General features: G+C 43.4%; 2 protein-coding genes across 2 annotated transcripts; one reads left to right on the top strand and one right to left on the bottom strand.

Moving 5' to 3' along the window:
- The first annotated feature begins 225 nt into the window (after positions 1–225).
- Positions 226–13,603, top strand: slx4 (SLX4 structure-specific endonuclease subunit homolog (S. cerevisiae)). Its single transcript, XM_044191723.1, is given in 15 exon segments — positions 226–427; positions 728–1,238; positions 1,648–1,858; positions 2,013–2,249; positions 2,616–2,860; positions 3,187–3,318; positions 3,321–3,481; positions 4,961–5,201; positions 5,473–5,666; positions 6,183–6,329; positions 6,882–7,051; positions 7,673–10,134; positions 11,514–11,613; positions 11,852–12,166; positions 12,927–13,603. Coding segments are annotated over 14 exon segments (5,448 nt in total). The 5' UTR covers positions 226–427; positions 728–790; the 3' UTR covers positions 13,312–13,603.
- A 203-nt stretch (positions 13,604–13,806) lies between these two features.
- On the bottom strand, positions 13,807–20,814 carry mcrip2 (MAPK regulated corepressor interacting protein 2). The gene is made up of 5 exons (XM_044191731.1): positions 20,177–20,814; positions 19,925–19,994; positions 18,603–18,736; positions 16,685–16,786; positions 13,807–14,259 (listed from the first exon to the last, which is right to left on the bottom strand). The coding sequence occupies exons 1-5, from the start codon at positions 20,229–20,231 to the stop codon at positions 14,189–14,191; spliced, it is 432 nt and encodes a 143-aa protein (XP_044047666.1). The 5' UTR covers positions 20,232–20,814; the 3' UTR covers positions 13,807–14,188.
- Positions 20,815–21,819: the final 1,005 nt, after the last annotated feature.

Genomic DNA, 21,819 nt, shown 5'->3' with positions numbered 1-21,819 from the left:
TTTGGACACAATAGCTAAAATAAGGATGGAAGGAGGGTTTGAGGTTGTAGGCGTTTGGTTATTTGGTTATTTAGCTGGAAGTAGTGTTATGATGAAGTAACATGGACCTAGCATGTATAAGGGCAATTATATATGCTAAATGATTCTGCAGGTCCATATCCAAATGATTTACAGTCTATGGTCCATATCAATCCGTTGCAGTCACGTGACCTAGAGGTCACTCATTCGTTCGTTCACTGTCACGTGACCGGAAACAAAAAAAGAAGCGGTTGCGTGACAGTACTTTTGAAATGAAAACAAACCCCGCTGACCTCTTGCCTGTTTTATTAGCCATATAATTTAATATACACGAGACTCGCCACTGCGACAGGCTCGTGAATGAACAGCGATGAAGCGGAAAGCCGAAGAGCAAATTCATCAAACCTGAGTGAGGATAAAGTGTTAGCATGACCAGCTAGCTGGCTAACTGATATTTTCAAATATTATTTGTTAAGAAATTGTCCCAGATAGAATATCAATTTGTAGATGTGAGTTTGCACTGAAGGATAGCATGGTTGTTTTCTTTGTATTTTGTAGTAAAAGAGCTAAACTGAGTATTTAATCATGCTAACATGTAACTTAGTGCTTGAGCAAATGCAACTGTCCCTCTGTCACAGGGGACCCTGGTTGGTGCCTGAACCCAACTTTGGACAACAATTGCTTTAACCTAAACTAGCTCTCTTTGCAGGCTGAGCGTTACAGCTGGGAACATGCTGCCATGGCCTTTTAATGTGAGACAAAGAACAACATCATGGATGACTCGGACCAGGATTTTGTAGATCTCTGCTCAAAGCTGCTAAAACGAGTCCGCAAGAAACCAGGTGAGTCCAGACAGCCAAGGAAAACAGAGCACCAGCCCTCCAGCCAGGCAAGCGATGGAGACAACAGGAGGAGAAATAACAAAAGAGATGGTGACTCTGGGTCTAAGTGTGCTGGGACCCAGCCTGTTTGTACAGGCGCAGAAGCAGCTGCGGTTTGTGGAGGGACTGGACAGGATTCAGGAGATGCTGGGTCTTCAGTTGTGCCTGCAGTAGCAGGGCCGAGAGCTGAAAGAGTTTTGTCGGCGAAAGACAAAGTACTCCACAGAATGCAACAGTTCAGGAGAGCCAGTCCACAGAGGATGGTGCACAAGGACAAGAGCCAGCCAACAAACCACAAGAACGACTGCGTTCCTCCTCCACCTCTGGCACAAAGACAAGGTGAGATGACATGATGCTCTTAGCACAGATTGATAGTATGCAGTATTGTTGCCCAGCGAACAGAGGGTATACAGATGTGGTTTTAAAATATGTCATCATCCATGACTGAGATAATACAAGCTGTTTCCTCTTCTTACACTTTGTAGGTCATATTTCTTCTTGTGTGGCTTGTATTTGTCGGGCTTTAATGCACCTTGATCCCATATGCAGGACATGAAACAATAGTCACAATTGTCATGGTAGTATCAAGATAATTCACAGACCTTGTTCTGAGCCGCAAGCAACGGCATTTGTGTGTGAGAATGAGATGTAAATTGTGAAGCGGTCTGGATAAATGCGCTATAAATGCAGTCATTTTAGCTCACCCTTTACTTGTATCTGTGATGTCCCACCTCCCCGTTGTACTCAGATCCTCCAGAATCCTCCTTCAGCTCTGGCCTCCACCCGGAGCCCCAGGACAGTGATGAGGCTCTGGCCCTGCGTCTGCAGCAGGAGCTGGACAGGGAGGCAGCAGAAGCCCAGACGGTGGACCTGGAGTATGGAGGCCTCTTCTTCTGTCAGATCTGCCACAGAGACTTGTCCCACATGACCTCTGAGGGGCGAACACAGCACCTCAACAGGTCTGAATATTTATATTTAGTGATGGCACTTGACTAATGCTCTTATCCAGAATGATTTCCAACAGTAAAATGAACTTTAACATCTTGACTGCAAGCCATAGGTAAGCATTGGACTGGTGGACACACTGAGTGTGAGAATGATCCCTCTTTGTAGGTGTTTGGATGAGAGTGAAGAGAGCGCCCCAGCCCCTCCTCCTCCTCCTCCTCCTCCTCCTCCTCCTCCTGGTGTCCCTGACTGTCCCATCTGCGGCAAGAAGTTCAAATCCCAGAAGAGTCGCTCGGCCCACTTGAAGCGCTGCTCCTCGGACATGGGCGTCTCTCCGGCTGTGCTGCTGCAGGCTGTGCAGAGACAGGCTGAGGAGACCCAGAATGTCCCTACTGCTAACACGCTGTGAGTCAGCCTAAATACTTCGGTCCTGCCACAACCACCTCTGAGCTCTTGTCAGCCGCAACAGTTGTTGCACCTACTCTAGAAGCATTTTTGAGGTATTTAAAATTGGCCTGTTACCATCCACACATGGACAAGTTTCTCTGATAGCCCAGGCCTAAAGGTTGAATCGTTTCAGATCAGACTAATTAACATAGAAAGAATATTGAACTCGACCTGGTCGTGTTTCATTGCTTGCCAATCTTTTCCCATAATAGGAATATCTTGCCTATCACCTAATGTCAGTATTTAAGTGCTTACAAAGCTTAATCAAACCTCATTCTAGCCTTTGTCTCTTTTATTTTTATTGTTATTTTTTTGTCTCTTCAGCACACAGACAGGAGGCACCAAAAGAAAAGGCCCATCCAAGCCGGACCTCCCAGCAAAGAAGAAGCCCAGGAAGAAGACTGAACCTGTGGACGAAGACACCATGGTGGCCCTGGCTCTGTCCTCTTCTCTGCTGGCACAGGAGAGGGAGCAGTACAGAGAGAGGGAGTCAGAGACTCAATTACATAAAGAGAGTGCTGCCTCACACATCTCCATGACTCCAGCGTTGAAGTGGAGGCCAGACGCAGGTACAGTAACATCACTACATACAGCAGGAAATGTTATGTCTCACAGTGTAGCACAAACTCAGGGGTGTTACTGCTTTTATGCAACACTGATCCGTTAAGGAATCAAATTCCAATGTGCTCTAAAACGGGCTGGATTGAAACACATGAAGTTTTTATATGTTGTGTATTGAGGGTCTAAGTTGTGTGTTTGTTTTTTTCATTTATTGTGTTAATGTGGGTGTTGAGAAACCATTTACTGTAACAAGTATGTTGTATTTAATTTTTAGTGTAGTACGCAGGGCCTTCAGATGCATCATCTGATCCCCCTCCCTCTCCTCTTGGTGCAGGTAAGGGGCGTGGGAAGAGGAGAAAGGGCGCCGTCCCTCGTCCTCCTCCGCTCCTCCTCGTTCAGGATGCTGAGGCGGCTCTGACGAGGCTACAGGAACGCGTTTCGGCTCTCCTCCTACGCAGCCCGCCCCCTTTCCCCCCACCCCGACCCGCTGCCCCAGCAGTCTGCATGGCTGGAGAGGTGCTGCCCCCCTCTGGCAGAAGAGCACACTACTGGACGGAGGCTCCTCCTGTATATCTGATTTCTACACTCCAGAGCTCAGAGAGTTCATCACGCCTTGGGAATTGGCAACGGTGAGAGACCAAAGACACGTTTGCACACTTTGTTGTGTTATTTCTGTTTTGTTTGAACTGAACCGGGAGTTGAGTTTTAAGCTTGTATTCTTTTTTTCTTTTTTTTTAATCAAATGCCTCTCGAGATGGAGAAACATACACTCTCGTAGTTCTGTCCTGTCCTAGAAATAAAAATGGGCAGATTAACATAGAAAGTGTCTGAAACTGAAAGGGAGATGCTGTGTTTTGTTATTTATCAATAATTTTGATTATTTGTCTGAATACACAGTTAATTTTTTGTTATTTAGTAAATGTATTCAAATGCCTCAACTTTAAAGCAAACCTGTTTTTGTGATGCATTGATTTGAGACCGGAAATCCAGCTGCACCAAGTTTGGATTTATTAAAGTTGCGTAAAGATTTCCCTTTTTTTTTTCCAAAGAACAGACTTCTTTTTTCTGTTCAGCTTGCATCCTTGTACTTGTATACTGGGCTTGATCTACTGGGGTGTTGTTTTGTTTTTTTGGTTACACACATTCTTCCATACGAGTTACCTTTTTCAAAACTCTTCACACATTTTTCTTCACCAACATGGAGCTTAGCACAACAGTTAATCTCACATCCGAAATGCATTAATGCAACCAAAACACTTTATACACATCTGAGGATCCACTCTTGTACCCGAACACTGACAACATTTGTCTCCCAACAAGAAACCTTTGTCACTCGTAACACAATGACCTAAGAAAACACTAACAACTGGTAAAATTACCAATTAATTATTAAGTGCTACCTTACATTATGTTACAGAAATGAATCAGAAATGCTGCAGTATGCTTCAGAAGGCTTTATTTTCCTGATCTAAAGTAATTCTAGTATATATATTCACTATACATACTATAGAAATATAGAAATACCACAGTGCTAGTCAACCCTGTCTTGTCCATTTGGCCACAATTTCTTATCCACCTCACATCGTCTGTCCTCACTTGCAATAGACCTGGGAAAGGATCTTTGCATGCCTCAATTTGGGTTGAATTTTTTTAGATGTAGCAGTTGCAGTCTAATCTACAATAATTTTGTGTTATGTTAGGTGTTCAATGTAAATTTAACTGTTTTTACAATAGCATGTAAACATGGTCTGTAAATAGAGTTTTTGGTGGTGGTTGAATTTGAGTGAGAAAACAAGTCATCAAATTGATGCGACCATTGAATGCATTTTGTGTCAAACCAGTGAAAACATTGACTGCTGCTGTGCTGGCTGTGTGAAGCGTTAATTCAGTATTGAGAAACGTGAGTAACCAATTGTTAAAAAAACAAAAAACAAAACTGTAGTTATTTTTCACAATTTCCATTTGTAGATTTGTTATACATCTTGTTGTTTAAATTAAACAGAATCATGGGTAGAATGTGAGCTTTCATGATGCATTGAATATTTGACCGAAGAATTGAAATCAAATCACAGCTGAGTTGAATTGATACTGTTCTCCTCCACTTCTAGACTGATGCCGCCACCTCCTCGTCCATCAACAAACCTGCATCTTCTGTCCAACCTGTGAGTGAAGGAACTCCTCTCACAGGAACAAGGGCCTCCATCCTGCCCTCCTCCTCACCGGCTCCCTCCACCCCGGGGACAGGGCAGCTCCCAGTGGGCACCCAAGCACTCCTAGAACTGATGGAGCTGGCTGAAGACGGCATTACCCTCACCCAGTGTGGTTGCACTGCTGCAGACCCTGACAAAGGTACCACACTCACACACACAATACACAAACTGTCTTGTAAAATATTTGTTTACCAGTAGAGAGACAAGAGACAAGCACATACACAGATAATGGTGCAGACTCCCACAGTGCCTAGAAGAAAGTGTCTTCTAAAAAATGTATTTCTTAAATTTCAACTTTAGAATTCACATACTCTGCTACACTATTGTAACCCATGGGAGCAACTTGCCAACCCAAATTGTTAAGTAGTGACTTAATTGGTCATCAGTCCGGGTCCTCTTTGTTCCCACAGATAAGATCGCCAGTCAGATCACAAACCTTCATCTGAGCGGCTTCGTATTGGAGGAGTCAGAGGAGCAGGCTGACCCATGTGTGAGCGGCTTCCTACCAGAAACAACACACACACGCTCAGAGGACACCCACGGCCAAGTTAGGAGGACGACTGATCAGCCAGGAGCAGATAAAGAGCAAGGCAGCCACCGATCAGTAAGACCAGTTGTAATCACACTTATTCTGACATTTTCAACCTGGATCCTGGATTCTCCTCTTTTTCATCGTTTGCATCTGACTAAATCTCATCAGTTGCATTTCTGTAGAGTAACTCTCGTCTTGCTTAGATGCATGTCTCTACATTACAGTGGTATAAGGTGAACTGACACTACTGCATGTCTTCTTATACATATTACCTCGTTTCACTCTGTGATACACTGTATGTTGGTAAAATTACAGGGTTTCTTTACATATGCCATAATTGAATACTACATATAGTTACAAAATAGTAAGCCCAAATACTCAAACAAAAGCATTGTATCATATTGTATAATATATAATATGCCATGTGTTTTATGTGACTTTTTCTCTGGAGTGTGTATAAGAGCTTTCCCAAACGGACATGATACATGCGGTAGAGAGTGTCTTGTCTGGTCTGCCCACTGTGTGCCTTTATGTATGAATTCTGCAGTGCACTGACCCCAGTGCTTCCTGCTGGTGTTTCCTTTGTAGATGGCGCTATCCAGGCTGGTATCAGACCTGAGCAGCATGGTGAACAACCCTCAGCTCAGTGATGTGCAGCTCCAGGTGGACAGTGGAGAGGTCTACTTTGCTCATTCCTTCATGGTGTATGCTCGCTGCCCCCTGCTGGCAGAAATGGTAACATTTATCAGCTTTTATCATACTACTATACGAACCAGGACTACATACTTATGTAGAAATCTGTTCTGTTTTCATAGTTTCACTTTTAAATGATAAATGTAGTATAGCTGAAAGAGGACTTACTAAATGGATATAAAGACTAAAATCTGTCACAATATATGACACACAACCAGCTAATAGTTTCAGCTACGCTAATTAAGCCGAGCAGAGGCTTTCCAGAGGATTTCAGTTTAGCTGAAAGGATTTTAGCAGTGATATGTGGACTTGAGTTTGTCCAAAGCTTTATTTAGAAAAATGTTGTACTGTAAGGAATGTATGTGTGTTTTTTGCTTACCTGTGAGCCATGTCAAAGACAAAGTTTCACCAGTTTGTGATGGACACGAACATTTTTCTGAATCATAATTTTAAATATTTATTTAGTCAGTCTAAATAACATTACATTTTTACAAGTATACATTTATAGCCTACATCTTTGATCAGAAACATTAGTACTTGTACTCTCTTTGCATTTTAACCCTTCACTTTCTCCTTCTTCTGCTCTTCTCACAGGTACATGAAAGTGGTTTTGGGGCGCAGGAGGAAGGGATGCCTGCAGCCCAGAGGGTGTTGTTGAGCGACGTCCCGGGACAGGCAGTGTTTGCTTTGCTGCAGTACCTCTACACAGCCCACTGCTCCATCCCAGCATCACTGCGGCTTCATGTACTGGAGCTAGCATCCAGGTTAGTATGCAGTATATCAGCCAGTACATGTATACACATTTTTATAATGAGCAGTGTGGTCAGTCAAGGATATCTTACAGTTAAAAAATGTTGGTCCACCTGTGGTCGAGCTAATTTGGTGACTTTTTATTTATTTATTTATTTTTTTCAAGTTGTTGTTCTGATGTGTTGTATGTTAAGCAGCACAATGTATTGATCATTGTAAAGAAGCCAGAACTACTACTGTTAGTATGTTTACTTTTCTGTTTTTCATTCCCATAATCACAGTAAAGAATGTCTGCTCAGGTATTACTTGTTACACGTCAAATCAAGTTTATTTGACCCAAGACTTTTGAAGTGATCTTTACGAGAAAACACTGCAAAATCATTTTCATTATTATCTTTTCCTGGAATCTGTCATATAGCTTACACTGGGTATTATGAACTATATTTTGGTGCACAGGTGCAGAAGTACATTTTATTCTGTGTTACAGTTGGTTGATTCCAGAAACCTTTTAAATTCAGTTGTGTATAAAATAATAGGTTGTGTTCAAGAGATGGATATGACAATTGTTTAAACATTTGACACTGAAAGCTTGAATACTGTGTTGTGAAGAGTCCTCTCTTCTTTTTGTGTTTAAGGTTTGATTTGCAGGAGCTACAGCAGCTTTGCGAGCTCCACCGAGAGGATGCAGCGACTCAGGGAGATGAGGACGACTACATGAACCAGGAGGAGAACGTCATCAACCAAACAGACCAGGCCTTCACGGAGCTGCTCCGCTCCATGTGGATCGAAGAGGATGAAGACATCCAGGGTACAGATACAGATGGAGGAAGCGATGAAGAGAGAGGACTGGAAGAAGATCGTCAAGCCGATGACCTCACGTCAGGTGACGGAGAGATTCCTGAGGAGAAAGTGAACGAGGAAGAGCTGGAGGAGATCTATGAGTTTGCCGCCACGCAGAGAAAGAGGGAGGAGGAGAAGGTGACGGTAGACGAGGAAGAAGATGGAGAAGAAGTGTTCACGAACCGAACAGAACCCAGAAGAAGCTCAACAGGCTTCAGCGTAAAAAACCTGCAGCCAGACTCTCAACTTGAGCCGGACCCCAGCCTGGATCGCAGCTACAGCCGCCTCTTCTCAGACTCCTGGGGGGTCTACGAGGAAGGAGATCCCTCTTCCTTACCCTCTACTTCCCGCCCAGCTAAGACACACACCCCTCAATCCCAACAACACCAGTCCCCTCATAAACCCTCAATTGAACTGTCCGGCAGAATTTTGCTTCAGTCTTCAGAAAGCATAGTTGGCGACCTTTCCCTCAGCCCTCCACCCAGTACATCCAACCTGCCTGTCCCAGGTCAGTCCCCTGGTCAAATGGGTAACTGGGGTGGCAGTGGAGACAAGGAAACACATGCTGTCAAACTGGACATGCCTAAAGAAGGTCTACCTTTGAAGCAAGAAAGCCAAAGTCCTCGTAGTATTCGTGTCCCTCTTTCTCCTGATTCACCTCAGAAAAAGGATGAGATTGAGCTCATAGTTTTGTCTGACTCAAGCGAGGAGATGGAGGTAGTTCTTAGTTCCCGTAGTCCTTCGCCACATTCTCCTTGCACCGTCCAGAACCAGCAGAACTACACCCAGATCAAACCTCAGCCAATCCTGAAACCTAGTGAACCCACGCTGGAGAATAAAGAGTCGCGTAGTTTAGAGTTTAGTCCTGATGATCCCGTTTATCCAGGTTCCAGGTGTGACCAGAGTCCATTAGACTGCTCTCCAGAAGTGTCCTGGCTGATCCCATCCACACCGCTCCAGCCCAGAAGAAGCACCATGACCAGCTCCACTCAGACCAAAAGCAGCATGTGCAGGACACAGCTGTTCCCTAAAGGTGACACTTCCTCACCCTCTGTTTTCTCTTCTTCTGCTTTACTGTTTAACAACAGACTTCAGACCTCCAACAGTCCAACCAGAGTTTCTGCCCACGTTGACCCAACAGAGGGCAGTGTTCCCAGGTTAAAAGTGGACAAGACGGTTCCCTGTAGCTCCAGCTTTGATCTCAATTGTCCTAAAAGAACCAGTAGTTGTGATGTGGGTAAGGATAGAGAAGTGTTTGCAGTTCCCCCGTACCGACCTAAGCTTTCACACCCCTCAAGCTCGACTTCCTCAAAGCAGGACACACCCCTCCACATCCAGCCCCAGCCATACAGCAGCACTCCCCTGCACACAGAGCTCCACCAGCCCCCTGTTCTTCTTGCCACCTCCCCGCTCCACAGCAGCCTTGATAAGCAGAGGTCGACCAGTCGAGGAAGGAATAGGACGCCATCTGAAAGCCCAGAGAAGGCAGAGTTAGGGAGCTTTCATCTGTCCTTTCTGTCCAACCCTTCAGACCCACCCTCTTCTTCTTCTCACAGAGGTCTTCAGAGCTCACAGACACACGACAGCGACTCCTCTCTTCAAAGTCGACGTTCTGTTGAGTCCAGCAGTCACAGCATCACAGGGCCTGAACTGACGAGGAAGGGAATAAGAAATGAGAAAGTAGAAGGAGAGATGAAGTGTGGAAATAAAGACACAGGTGATGAAGGAGAGCAGGACGAAGCAAAAGCAGAAACTGGAGAGGCAGAAGTTGCAGAATGCAGTTTCCAGCAGAGCTTCATGGCCATGGACGAGCCCCCCATAGCTTTCAATGACTCGTGGGGCCTCGACGCCTGTGTAGATGCCAACCCGGGCTGCTTCAGTCTGAGGCTGGAGGCCAGCAGAGGATCCAGCCAGCAAGAGCACAGCCCAGGACAACGAGAAACAGCCAGGTCGTCCTCCTCTACCGACTGTCCACTTCCATCATCTAGTCCCTGTATCCAGTCATCGAAGAGTCGCGGCGGTGTGACTGCCTCCTCTCCATCCAAAGCCCTCCATACACAACCATCCACCAGCGTACAGGCTCATACAGGCCCTTCCTTCACCCCCTCACCACCTGACCCCACCATCCAGACCACACCAGAGATCAACAACAGCCTCCTGGACTCCAGAATATGGGACAGCTGGCAGGAGGAAGAGGAGGAGGATGCTCTTCCTCTCTCTCAGAGGGTGAACCCTTCTGCCCAGCTCAAAACACCAGGTAAGTAGTTTTACTCTCACCGCAGTAGTTGTGATTTGGCAAAAAAAGTATACAGGATCTGATCTATCTAATCAGATCATCTGCTCTGCAGGGCAACCTGTGGTGTAAGTGTGAAGTTGGTGTTCTACTTCTTGAGTTATTGTATTCTCAAGACTGCGGCACCCATGTAGAAACAAACTGGTCGTCCGCCTTGAAAACAAAGCACCAGTGCATCAAGACAGAAGAAGACAAAACAATCCAAAGGAATATAAGTAAAACAAAAACAGCCAAATATAGATATTAAGTGTTTTAGTCTAACAACTCCAGAAGGCCTCAGACAGCCTGCACAACAATAACTGCAACTTCAAATTAAAATGTAAAAAACAATTTACCCTAAATTTCTTGTAATGCTTAAAAACAGTTTTTCCTGATGTATCGTTTATTTCTGGGCCCAATGTTTAGAGCTGAAATAATTTATCAATTAATTAATTAGTCAAAATTAACTGCCAACAATTCTGATAATTGACAACATTTAGGGCTGCAACTGACGTCATAATCTATTGAACTAGTATTTTCTCCATTGTTAGCGAATTCTATCACAATTTCCCAAGTTGACATCTTCAAATGTCTTGTTTTGTCCTATCAACAATCCAATAACCCCAATATTCAATTTACTGCCATAGAATACTAAGAATATATTCACATTTGAAAAGTCACAATCAGTGAATATTTGGCATTTTTGCTTTAATTTTATTTCAATCAACTAATCAATTAATCAACTATTCATGTCAGCTCTAATTAAACGCTGAAGTCAAATGATCAAAATAGTCTTGAGTTTCAGCCCTACCTTTTTGTTGAGTGGAGTGGAGTGTTTTGTTTTGTTTGACCATGGATGACTGGCCAAACGTAGGTGGCACATCTCAGTATTAGTTGGGCATTAGAATTGGCGTTTGATAACAGAAAGCTTTCAGCTGTCCAAAATCATCAGCAACAGATTTTAGGTTTTGGAAAACACTGAACACATACACCAAGAACTGGTGCTGCTGCATTCATAGCCACATGTTTGTTCTCACACAATTTGGCTAAATAGTTACAGTATATTTACATTTTTTCCATGTGCTCACCTTTCTATGAAAAATCCAATTTAAAACACTTCATCACTGGTGTCACCATTATGCCCTGAACATCATGAAAATGATATCTCACAGTGTGAGAGAGGGTACATATACTGTATGTTTCATTTCAGTTTCTTAAGGACTGTTTGGTTGGGATTTATTTAAAGAAGTATCTCGCCTTGAACATTTGATTTCACTGCATTCAGTTATCTTTTATTTATTAAGTTCGGGTGCAGAAATCAGACTGGAGTCTTAAACAATGTCTTCCTGTTTGTGTCTCATCAGCATCATCACACAATAAAAGGCGTCGCACCTTGGTGCCCATCACTCCCCTGCCCCACTACTCTGACATGGACACGCCGGAGCTCAAGAACAAACTCAACAGGTTAGTCGGCTCCCTCTCATCCCTGCCCTCACGTTAAAGCGAGGGCGAAGAAGGGCCACATGTTGTTTTTTTCTAATCAAGGCCTTTAACTGAGGAGCCAATCCGATTACCTCCCACGGTGTCACTGTCAACTTAGTCTGTCTGGCGCTGCTCTCTATCTCAGGCTCTTTTCCTCCTGTCCATCTGTTTTGTCGCGGAGCGACCATCACGAATGCCACTTACTTTCTCCTCTGTGCAGGTTTGGTGTTCGGCCTTTACCGAAGCGCCAGATGATCCTCAAACTGAAGGAGATCCACCAGTACACCCACCAGCTGGTCAGCTCTGACTCCGAAGATGAGGCACCCTCTGCGGGCCGCGCAGCTCAGACGAAGCCCCCACCCACCAATTCAGTGGCCGCGCCGGCCTCCTGTGCACAGACGCTGAAGTTTAAAGAGCCCAGAGCGCCCGCTGCAGTCTCCCCTCAGAAACACAACAGAGACGAGGAGGCAGAGCTGCTGTCTGCCTCACAGGGCTCCAACACCTCCTCAACTGCTGCCAGTGAAGAATCTGAAAGGTACAGTGTGTATTCAAGTGTCAGGTGTTACGTAACTGCACACTTCAGTTGCTGCACATTTGTTTTGTTCACTAAGGCAATATTTCATGCTGGTGATTCAAAAATGACACAATCGGTAGAAATCCTGTCACACAGCTGCACAGGGTGTGTCTATCTACCAAGGTGGTCTTTAATACTTTAAAATACATAAAGGTAGAAGAGGTGCAAAATATATAATAGAAACTTTATTGGCAAATATTTCGATAATCGAGCCACTTCTCAAGCGAAAATGCCAAACATTTGCTGGTACCAGCTTCTTAAATTTGAGTATTTTCTGCTTTTCTCTCTTGTATATAATAGTAATTTCAATATTTTTGGGTTTTGGACGTCGGTCAGACAAAACAAGACACATGGATATGTCACATTGGGCTGAGGATTTTAATTTCATACACAAAATGATTAATTGAGAAAATAATCAGTAATGAGAATAATTGTTATATTCAGCCCTAGTATAGAGCATTCTTTCATGCCTAGGTAATATTTTGTATTTGTAATCAAGTCTCAATTTGTCTCATAAGGTAAGTGTTTCTAGTCGACAATTTTTTGGAGGGCAACTGGGGCAGACTTGTACGATTTAATAAGGGGAATGCAACATTCTTCAGCCTCCTTTTTTTATTAGGGTCACAAGACGGTGTATTGTCACATAAATATGGTACTTGTAGCTTTGAAATAACTTCCACAAATACAGTGTGTGTATCTAACCACTTCTCTCTCTCAGCAGGTCCAACCCAGAGCTGTGCATCTCCTCCGGTGGCGACTCAGACAGCGATGGCGGGATCTCTGCCTCCCAGGCGGCGACGCGCCTCCAGGATCGCCTCCAGGCGGTGCGCTCCTTCATCCTGTCCGACTCCGGGCTGTACAGTCAGATCCTCCAGTACCAACCTCTGGTCCTATCGCAGCTCCAGGAGCGACTCAAGGCGGCCGGGATCCGCTTGGGTGTCGCCAAGCTGGTGGACTACCTGGACTCCCAGTGCATCACCTTCACCACAGCCAAGCCGGGCCACGTGGCACCCAGCCGCAGGCGGGGCAAGAGGACAGGCAAGGGGGCAAAGGCAGCGGGTGAAAGTGGAGTGGGCAGGAAAAGAGGTGTTACAGCCATACCTTAACACATTGACTGCAAGAAGAGTTTATTTATAAACTGTGAAAGGTGGCAGGTTTTACTTCAGTGCTTCGAACATTTGTCTGAGAATTAAATTATGTTTTAAAAAAGAAAATGTTGGTTGCTTCTGGACAGCTGGCACTAGGCTGATTCCTAAATAGTAGACTTCAGATTTTACCACTTTGTTTAAATCTGTTAACATAGGTTTCTTCAGGACAGGTTTTGTATTTTATGTATTTTATTTCAAATGTCCCATTAAATATGAACTCATACTGTGAAAATAAAAAATGGTAAATGTTGCTGTGGACACAAATGGTTCTTCAGATTAAAAAATTATTTATACTTGATGTATAAAATAGATTTTACATACCTTTAGTTATCCCATGTATGTGATGGTACAACATTTTACTATATTAATACCAAATGTGTTTAGTCAAGTCAGGAATTCATGCAAATTAGAACAAAGGGAATTAAATTCAAAGAAATTATTCGTCACACAGGAAAGTTTTGAAGAACATTTTACTTTTTTTGCTCTTAAACAGATTTATAATAAAAGATCAGCCATGATGTTCATACAGCTGAGTACACTTGAGAAAGGAGGCAGGTTCTTCAAACTCTCACAACTTCTATCCGATACGTCATTCAAGTAGAGAGAGACGGGTCCTTCATAGCAGCGCAGCCTTAAGTCAGCGCTGTCAGAGTTCAGTCAGGTCGCTGTTGTTGCATCGGGGTGAAGCACAAGGCATCAAATCAGATTCCAAATTACGCACGACCCTTTCACACCCTTTCCTGGAGACAGACTCGCCTCCTCTCCACCCTTGTGATGCCTTCACCAATTGAGCATCAACATGGTGCTTCCTGTCCCGGCTCAAAGCCTCACCCAGTCATGACAGGTTGGCAATGTTAGCAAGGAAGCGCTGAGCCCACCACTCCTCCAGGTCTATGGGCACAAAGTCTGCATAGAAACAAAGACAACAGAGGGGACAACGAATTAAAGCATAATCCATGTTCTACCAATGATTCATTTTGTTTATTAATTATTAATTTTGTCACATGGATACCAGGGGATGATCTGTGCAGATGAAAAAACCCAAAACCAGAGGGGCTGACAAAATGTCAACCAAGCATAGAAGTGTATTGCTGTACTGAGTCGGTGGTGTTTCTAATCTTGTACAAAACCAAAAGGCAGATTGAACACTTTCGCTCTATGTAAATGTTAGAATTTCAAATCGGTGTCACAAAGTGAAAAACCTGGCTAGAGGGGAAACAAAGATTAGGAATATAAATGCACCATAAATGTCCAAAGATGCTCTTTAAAATAGGTAGTAAAATATATATACAGCCATGCTGGCTGCTCTGTGAGGCTGTACTTTGGCACAGCGGTGCTTTGAGCTAAATGCTAACATGAAGATGTGTATCAGGTATAATGTTTACCATATTCACCAATTGAGTTTAGCATGTTAGCATGCTAACATTTGCTAATTAGCACTAAACACAAAGTACAGCTGAGGCTGATGGGAACATCATTAGTTTTACAGGTATTTGGTCATAAACAAAAGTATTGGACAAACTAAAATTTTGACCTGATGATGGCACTGGATGAAAAGTCAGAGGATCATCAAAGTGATGACAATCCATTCAGAGGGGAACATGAATGTCTGAACCAAATTTAATGGCAATCCATCCAATAGTTGAGACATTTCAGTCTTGACCAAAGTGGTGGAACCATGGCGCTAGCGTGGCTAAAAAAGATGAGCCAAGGTGCTGTTTATCATCAAGACTCACTTGAGCTCAAATACACAGATTTTAGATGTTCCATTTATCATTAACTACTGTTCATAAGAACCAATTGCCTCAAATCCTAAAATTAAAAAAATAAAATAAAAATAGTCCTCTCCTTTGTAGAGGAGTACAAGTACCTGGGAGTACACATGGACAATAAACTGGACTGGGCTAAGAACACTCAAGCTCTGTACTGGAAGGGCCAGAGCCGCCTCTATTTTCTGAGGAGGCTGAGGTTGTTCAACATCTGCCGGGCCAATGCTGAAGATGTTTTCTGAGTCTGTGGTGGCCAGTGCTATCCTGTATGCTGTTGCATGCTGAGGCAGCAGGTTGAGGGTAGCGGACGCCAACAGACTCAACAAACTGATCCGTAAGGCCAGTGACATTGTGGGGGTGGAGCTGGACTCTCTGGCGGTGGTGTCAGAGAGGAGGATGCTGGCCAAACTACATGCCATCTTGGACAGAGTCTCCCACCCGCTCCATGACGTGCTGGCTAAACAAAGGAGCACCTTCAGCGGAAGACTCATCCCCCCAAAATGCACCACAGAGCGCCACAGGAAGTCATTCCTGCTTGTGGCCATCAAGCTCTTTCACTCCTCCCTCTAAGTGTCAGTCTGTATGACCCTAAGTCATTAAACTGGACATTGATCATTAACATCACTGTAATACTTGACATAATTCTGCAATATTCTGTGTTAATACTGCTGTGCAATATTTAGTTTTTCCTATTTATTGATATTGATATTTATACCTCCATTACTGCTGTGCAATATCCACCGTCTTAATCTTAATAGGCTACACTTAACTTGACAGTACATGCACTACTACTTATTACTTGTATTATTATACCGTATTATCATCATCAACCGGTAAACCCACTTGGTAGTTCACACTCATTTTATACTTATACCCACCTGGTACTTAATTTATTTTCTGACCTGTATTATAGTGTATTGTATTATATTTTTTGCTAGTACTTTCTCCTGTGTGCACTGACGTAAAGGCGAGCTGCTGTAACAAAGAGTTTCCCTTCGGGGATCAATAAAGTATTTCTGATTCTGATTCTGATTAAGCGACTCTGTCACATCCTTTCAAGGCAGTGAGACACAGAAGGAACCTGAGCAGACAGGTGTGTGTGTGTGTGTGTGTGTGTGTGTGTGTGTGTGACACAAGACGAGACACGCTACAACCAGCAGCCAGGTTCTCATAGACCAAAGAGTTAAACATTAGCTATTACAACAGTTGCCCTCTGGCTGCAGATAAAGCCGAGCCAAAAAGCACTCGGCATATATGTGATTCCCGCGGACGGACGGGAGCAGCCATTCAGCTCTCCTGTGGTGTTTAAATAACCAGGAATAATAAAAAATAAAATAAAATAAATGACAAGATTACTGGTTCAAAGTTCAGGGGGTTACAAATCAGGAAGAGGGCTATCTGTTAGGATGCCATAAAAGTAGTAGTGAGATTAGATTTAATGAGGGTGGATTTATTTTGTTGTCGTATTCTTTGAAGTATTTCAGCAGGTGAATGAATGGGACTTGTACGCAAATCAAAATGATGCCTGTGTAAACGTGGAGAGAGGAGATGCAGGTACTTACTCTTCATCGCAGCACTGGGAGTCTTCTCAGTGTACTGAATGGGCCCCTGGCTGTCGGTTGACTCCCCACCATCCCCCAGCTTCTGCTCCACCTCCTGCCATGCTGCAAGCAAACAAACACGCATAGCAGATGCTGAATTAACTGAAATGCACACTTGCTCAACAGGAATCGGATTTTAATTGCTACCTGGAGGGAGGCTTTTTTTTCTTTTTTTTTTTTTACTTGAGAATGTCATTTTCTTTACTTTCTTTCTACATTTCTGAACTCACACCTGACACTCAAACATCCCGGCACCCTTGTGAGAGGGCTAAACTGGTCTGCGGTGTGTGTTTTATCTGCTGTGGGTGAAGGTTTCCCAGCTCCCCCCTCAGATAAGTCTCAAGGTTTTCAAATAGGATGTCAAATATAAATAAACCAGTCTTATGTGTGCATGGGGGAGGGCAAAATCCTGTCTCAACATGTTTGGAGGTGACATTTGTTGTAATTTCAGCTTTTTTTGTCACAGTGATGTTCAGCTGGAGCGAGACCCATCAGGTTTTCTATCTTAACACAACTCGACGGACTGTGCCAGAGGTGTTTCTTTAGGTGCGAGCAGTGAACAACAGTGAAGCGCTCTCCCCGGCTGGTCACAAAAGGACGCCACAGAGCAGTCTTTGCTGGCGGCCGTCCAAGAGTAACACAGATAGATAGTTCATGCCGATTAACCTCCAAATCATTCATTTCCACCAGGGCATGAAGTATTGGCCAGCAGTAAGGCATGCTGGGTAAACTTAAAGCTGTGGTTTTTAATCATTGTTGTTAGGTTTTACTGACTATAAGCAACAGTCTCTTCTGAAGTACTTTCAATTGACAGTTTGTCGAGTTCTTGCAAGAGTGCCACATTCAATTTCAGTTGTGAGGCTGCTGTTGAAGGTGTGTCTGATTTGTAACTGCTGGGGAGCTGTGACAATGTTAACCTTGGGTTAATATGTGGCTGCAGTTTTGAACACTGTAACAAAACATGTTTACACCATATCAAAATGTGCAGCGCAGCACAGCACTGTGGTTTCTGAGTTACTGTACTGCTTCAGACTTGTGAGCACCAAGAAATTAGTAAGAAAGAAATCAGGGACTAACTGATAATGAATCTTATCTAACAAGCGGTTTAAGCAATCAAAGAATATAGAGTAGATAAAGTTAAGAACACGTGTACCTGTGAAGTGTTACAAGCCATCTTTTATGTTTCACACAACATCTGACAGTTTCTGCTAGGCTGTATTGTAAAGCACAGGTTCTGCTGAGAAACTGAAATACTGCTGCCTAAAATATAGAATAGGGCTGCAACTAACGATTATTTTCATCATCTATTAATCTGACGATTATTTTCTTTTTAATCGATTAATATTTTGTCTATAAAATATCAGAAGATAGTGAAAAAAGCCCATAGCAATGTCCTAGAGCCCAATGTGACGTCTTTAAATTGCTTATGTTGTCCGACCAACAGTCAAAAATTCAAAAACATAGTTAACTATCATATATGACAAAGAACAGCAGCAAATCCTCACATTTGAACAGCCGGTTATAAAAACAGTTGCCAACTCATTTTCTGTTGATGGATTAGTCCATTAATCGTTTCAGCTCTAATTTAAAATGAAAAGCAAATTCAGGCACCCTTTATTTTTGCTGTTTTGAAAATTGTGAGCCCACAGCAACCAATCAGCTGTAGTGCAGCTGCTCAGTCAGGAAGAAACACGTTGGAAAAGGAAAGAGAGAAAAAAGAAAAGAAAGAGATTAACACCACAACGTCCCAGTTTCTATCCTCACAACCTCCGACCTTGTAAGCTTCAGAGAAAGATCTCCAATCTGTAACAGCTTCAGGATTGGCCCTGGAGGTCACTGTGACCCACATCCACTCGTGCACTGATCCTGCGGCCCTCACCTTCATACACAAATCTGACGTTCTCTTCATGTGCAGGAGTGAATCCCTCTGCTGGGCTGGAGGTCTTCTGGGTGGCTGAGCTGTGGTAGCGCTTCCCGTTCAGACGATTGAACACGATCTTTGGGGGCGGAGAGCTGGAGAGATCAGACAGAATTAATGAAAGAATGTCAGCTCGGGGATTGGAACAGCCTGCAACAAAACAAGAGTCAAATCTCACAGTGGGGGATGATGCTGGCTACCAGTTAACTTCTGGAAACTTCATGGTTGACTGACATGCATGTAAATTTACTTTGTGTTGGATTACTTAACACCATCTGGTGATGCTTGTAGCCTCAGGGTACTTCTTTAGCTTTTAGACAAACTGAGCATGAAGGTTCATTCTTGATACTTCCTGACAATCATTCCTCACTTTTTTTCAGAGCTTTAAACCATATCTGACAGTCTTCATCAGCAGGGAGTTCAGAGAAACAGATTTCCCAGAATGCCTTCCAACAACTCCCAAGAAAGAAAAGGGCAATGTAATGTATTGCAATAGTAAGACCACAAGAAAAAGCAAGACTTGCAACCTTTACTCAAAATGCAACACATCTTGTAGTTGCAATGCATTCTGGTCAATTGAGGCTTGCTGCTGGAACATACCTGTAAATGACCTATTGTCTTTGCTTCTTCTAGAATGGATGTCACCCTGTACAGCTACATATTAAATATTAATGCAGATATAAAGTAATGCTAAAGTTATACAACGCTGTTGACAGTTTTTCTGTTGTCAAATCCACCTGAAGCTGCACCGGAAAAACACTCAGTTTATTAGGTTTCCGATACAGTCCTACTTTCATGAAAGTTATAATGATCCTGTTGAATCCTTTTTCGATTCAACTTCTTGGGCATTTTGGAGGCTGTAGTTTGTGATGCCGTTGAATTGTATTGCAATAAACTGAGAGGTGTTTTTAATATTTTGTCAACCCCATTTATGTCAGTGAGCTGTTGATGTTGACTGCTGGGTTTAGCTAGGTGTAGCTATAAACTGGATGTTGGTGTATCCGAGCAGCACCTGAAGGCAGCAGAGCAGGGCAGGTGGGGTCCAAGGTAACGAATCGGCTTCACATTGACACGGTCGCAGGTGGGGGTGTCGCCCGCTGTGTCGCGCAAAGTCACGCGGGGAAAAGTTATGTCCGATAATGGATGCAGCGACGTACCCCAGGTCACAACGACGTGTTAAGTGATCGCACCCACGGCGCACGTGCAGAGTATTTTGGGGCCCACGCTGTTCAGTCATAAACTTAAATAACCTTACAACAAATACACCAGAACAAGCGACTTACTTTGATGAGAGCCAAGACGTCGGTTTGAGCTTCAAGTCGCTGAACTTGCTCTCGATTTGTTGTGTGGGACCTTTGAGACAGAATTCAGAGTTAAATAGTTTCATGCCCTGCACACTTTACCTTTAAACGCTCAGCGTGCAAACACTGAATCATTTTAACTGTTGCAATGACCCAAAACTTTCCTTTTCACGGTACAAAAGCAATCTAACGTTAAATTGCATCATGCTTTAGATAACAGACACATTCACTAACCTGTCCTCCGTTGTGTAACAAGCTTGCTGGGACCTCTGGTGATTGTGTACATCATGTGAACGCCAGTAACCTCCAGAAATTCAGTCGTGTCTGTGTTTTAAGACTGTCTATCTGTTAATTATCAGGTGACTGTCAACTCTGCAACTTCCACTCTGTCCACTGTCCGCTCCTCCTGACGCAGCCACGATGGAAGAAAACAAACAAAAATAAATTCGCTACGTCGTATTTCGCTCCCCAGGTCAGCTGCTCCAGAGTCGGCCTGAAGCCTGCAGGAGACTCGTTTTGACTTGTGGTCCGCTGGATATTAATGCGTACCCTGCTGCGCCTCCTCACCAGCAGGTGTTCGGCTGTAATGAACCGACGTCCGTTGCTCCTGCGAGAGGTTGCGTGTAGGTCATCCAAGGAGAAAGCGGCTCCGCATGCCGGGGATCAGTCAGTCAGAGGGGGGACACTGTGGTTCCTGACGTCCGAGGACAGTGACACTCCAGGCCGGACACTCTGCCCTCTGTGCTCCGCTGATGCACCGGGACTGACTGCAACACCTCCGCTCTCTGACAGAATACAAGGACACTGCACACTTTGATATTTTCATCAGGACGGAAAGCTACCATGCTTAGACAGCGTCAAGTCAGACAGAATGAAGATCAGGACTTCCGGTCAAAATTTTCAAAATAAAAACGTCTTGACAAAAATCACATTTTTTATGCCAGTTTCATTACAAATGTTACATCAAATCACCAAGTACCACTTAAAACACAAATAGTTCATTTAATGAGTCCAGTCTTTACAGGACTTCTGATGGTCAGTGTTAACCCACATTGTGTAATAGGCTGAAAAGAATACAATTCATTCATGTGCGATTTGACGCCCTGTAAATGTAAATACAGTGCACATGAACTGGGAAAGTTGGGTTTTTCTTTAAAATGGATAAGGAGTAGGTTATGGAGTGTGTTTCAGTGCTATGTGTTATTGTTTACACTTCAATATGACACTTTGTTTCTGCTTTCACTGTAGACGTTTTGGTTTTCATATTTGATATTTTAATAGATTAGTTGTGTTTTCTCCACTAGGTTTTATTTATTCAGTGGAAAGTAGTTACAATTAAAACACGAGGTTGCATGAGTAAATGGGACATGGATTCTGAAAAAAAATTATATAATATAATTTTCAATGATTTTAGCATCACAAACAATATTCCATCCACCTTCACATTATGTTCCCAAGCCTGGGCAAATAAAACCAACACTGTCTGTATGGTTAGATACCACAGGATGAGTGAATGAGTAGATACAGTATGTTCTTATTGTGTGTGTGTGTTTGTGTTTTGGCTAAACGTGCAGTACGACCATTGCTTATAATAAATCTCCCCAAATGTATAAGGTTAACCATGCAAAACATTAAACCATCATTATCACGTCTACTTTACAATTATTTTCTAAAGTTGAATCTAAGCTTTAGTAATTACTGAGTATGTCAATCGGATTTTAAAGTTCTCTACAATTTTGTTCCTACTTTTGTGGCTTTTACTTTGAAGTTAAAGTCTCTTCATTTCCGCTCTCGTTGTTTCTGTTTCTCTCTGGTCGGACTGCTTTACGGAGATGGGCAACCCCCTTCAGTGACGTCACTGCACGCCCCTCAGACGG

This window comes from Siniperca chuatsi, linkage group LG3 (genome assembly GCF_020085105.1).
Source record: "Siniperca chuatsi isolate FFG_IHB_CAS linkage group LG3, ASM2008510v1, whole genome shotgun sequence".
NCBI lineage: Eukaryota > Metazoa > Chordata > Actinopteri > Centrarchiformes > Sinipercidae > Siniperca > Siniperca chuatsi.
Note: the sequence above shows the minus strand (reverse complement) of the source record. Positions and strands in the feature narration are given on the sequence as shown.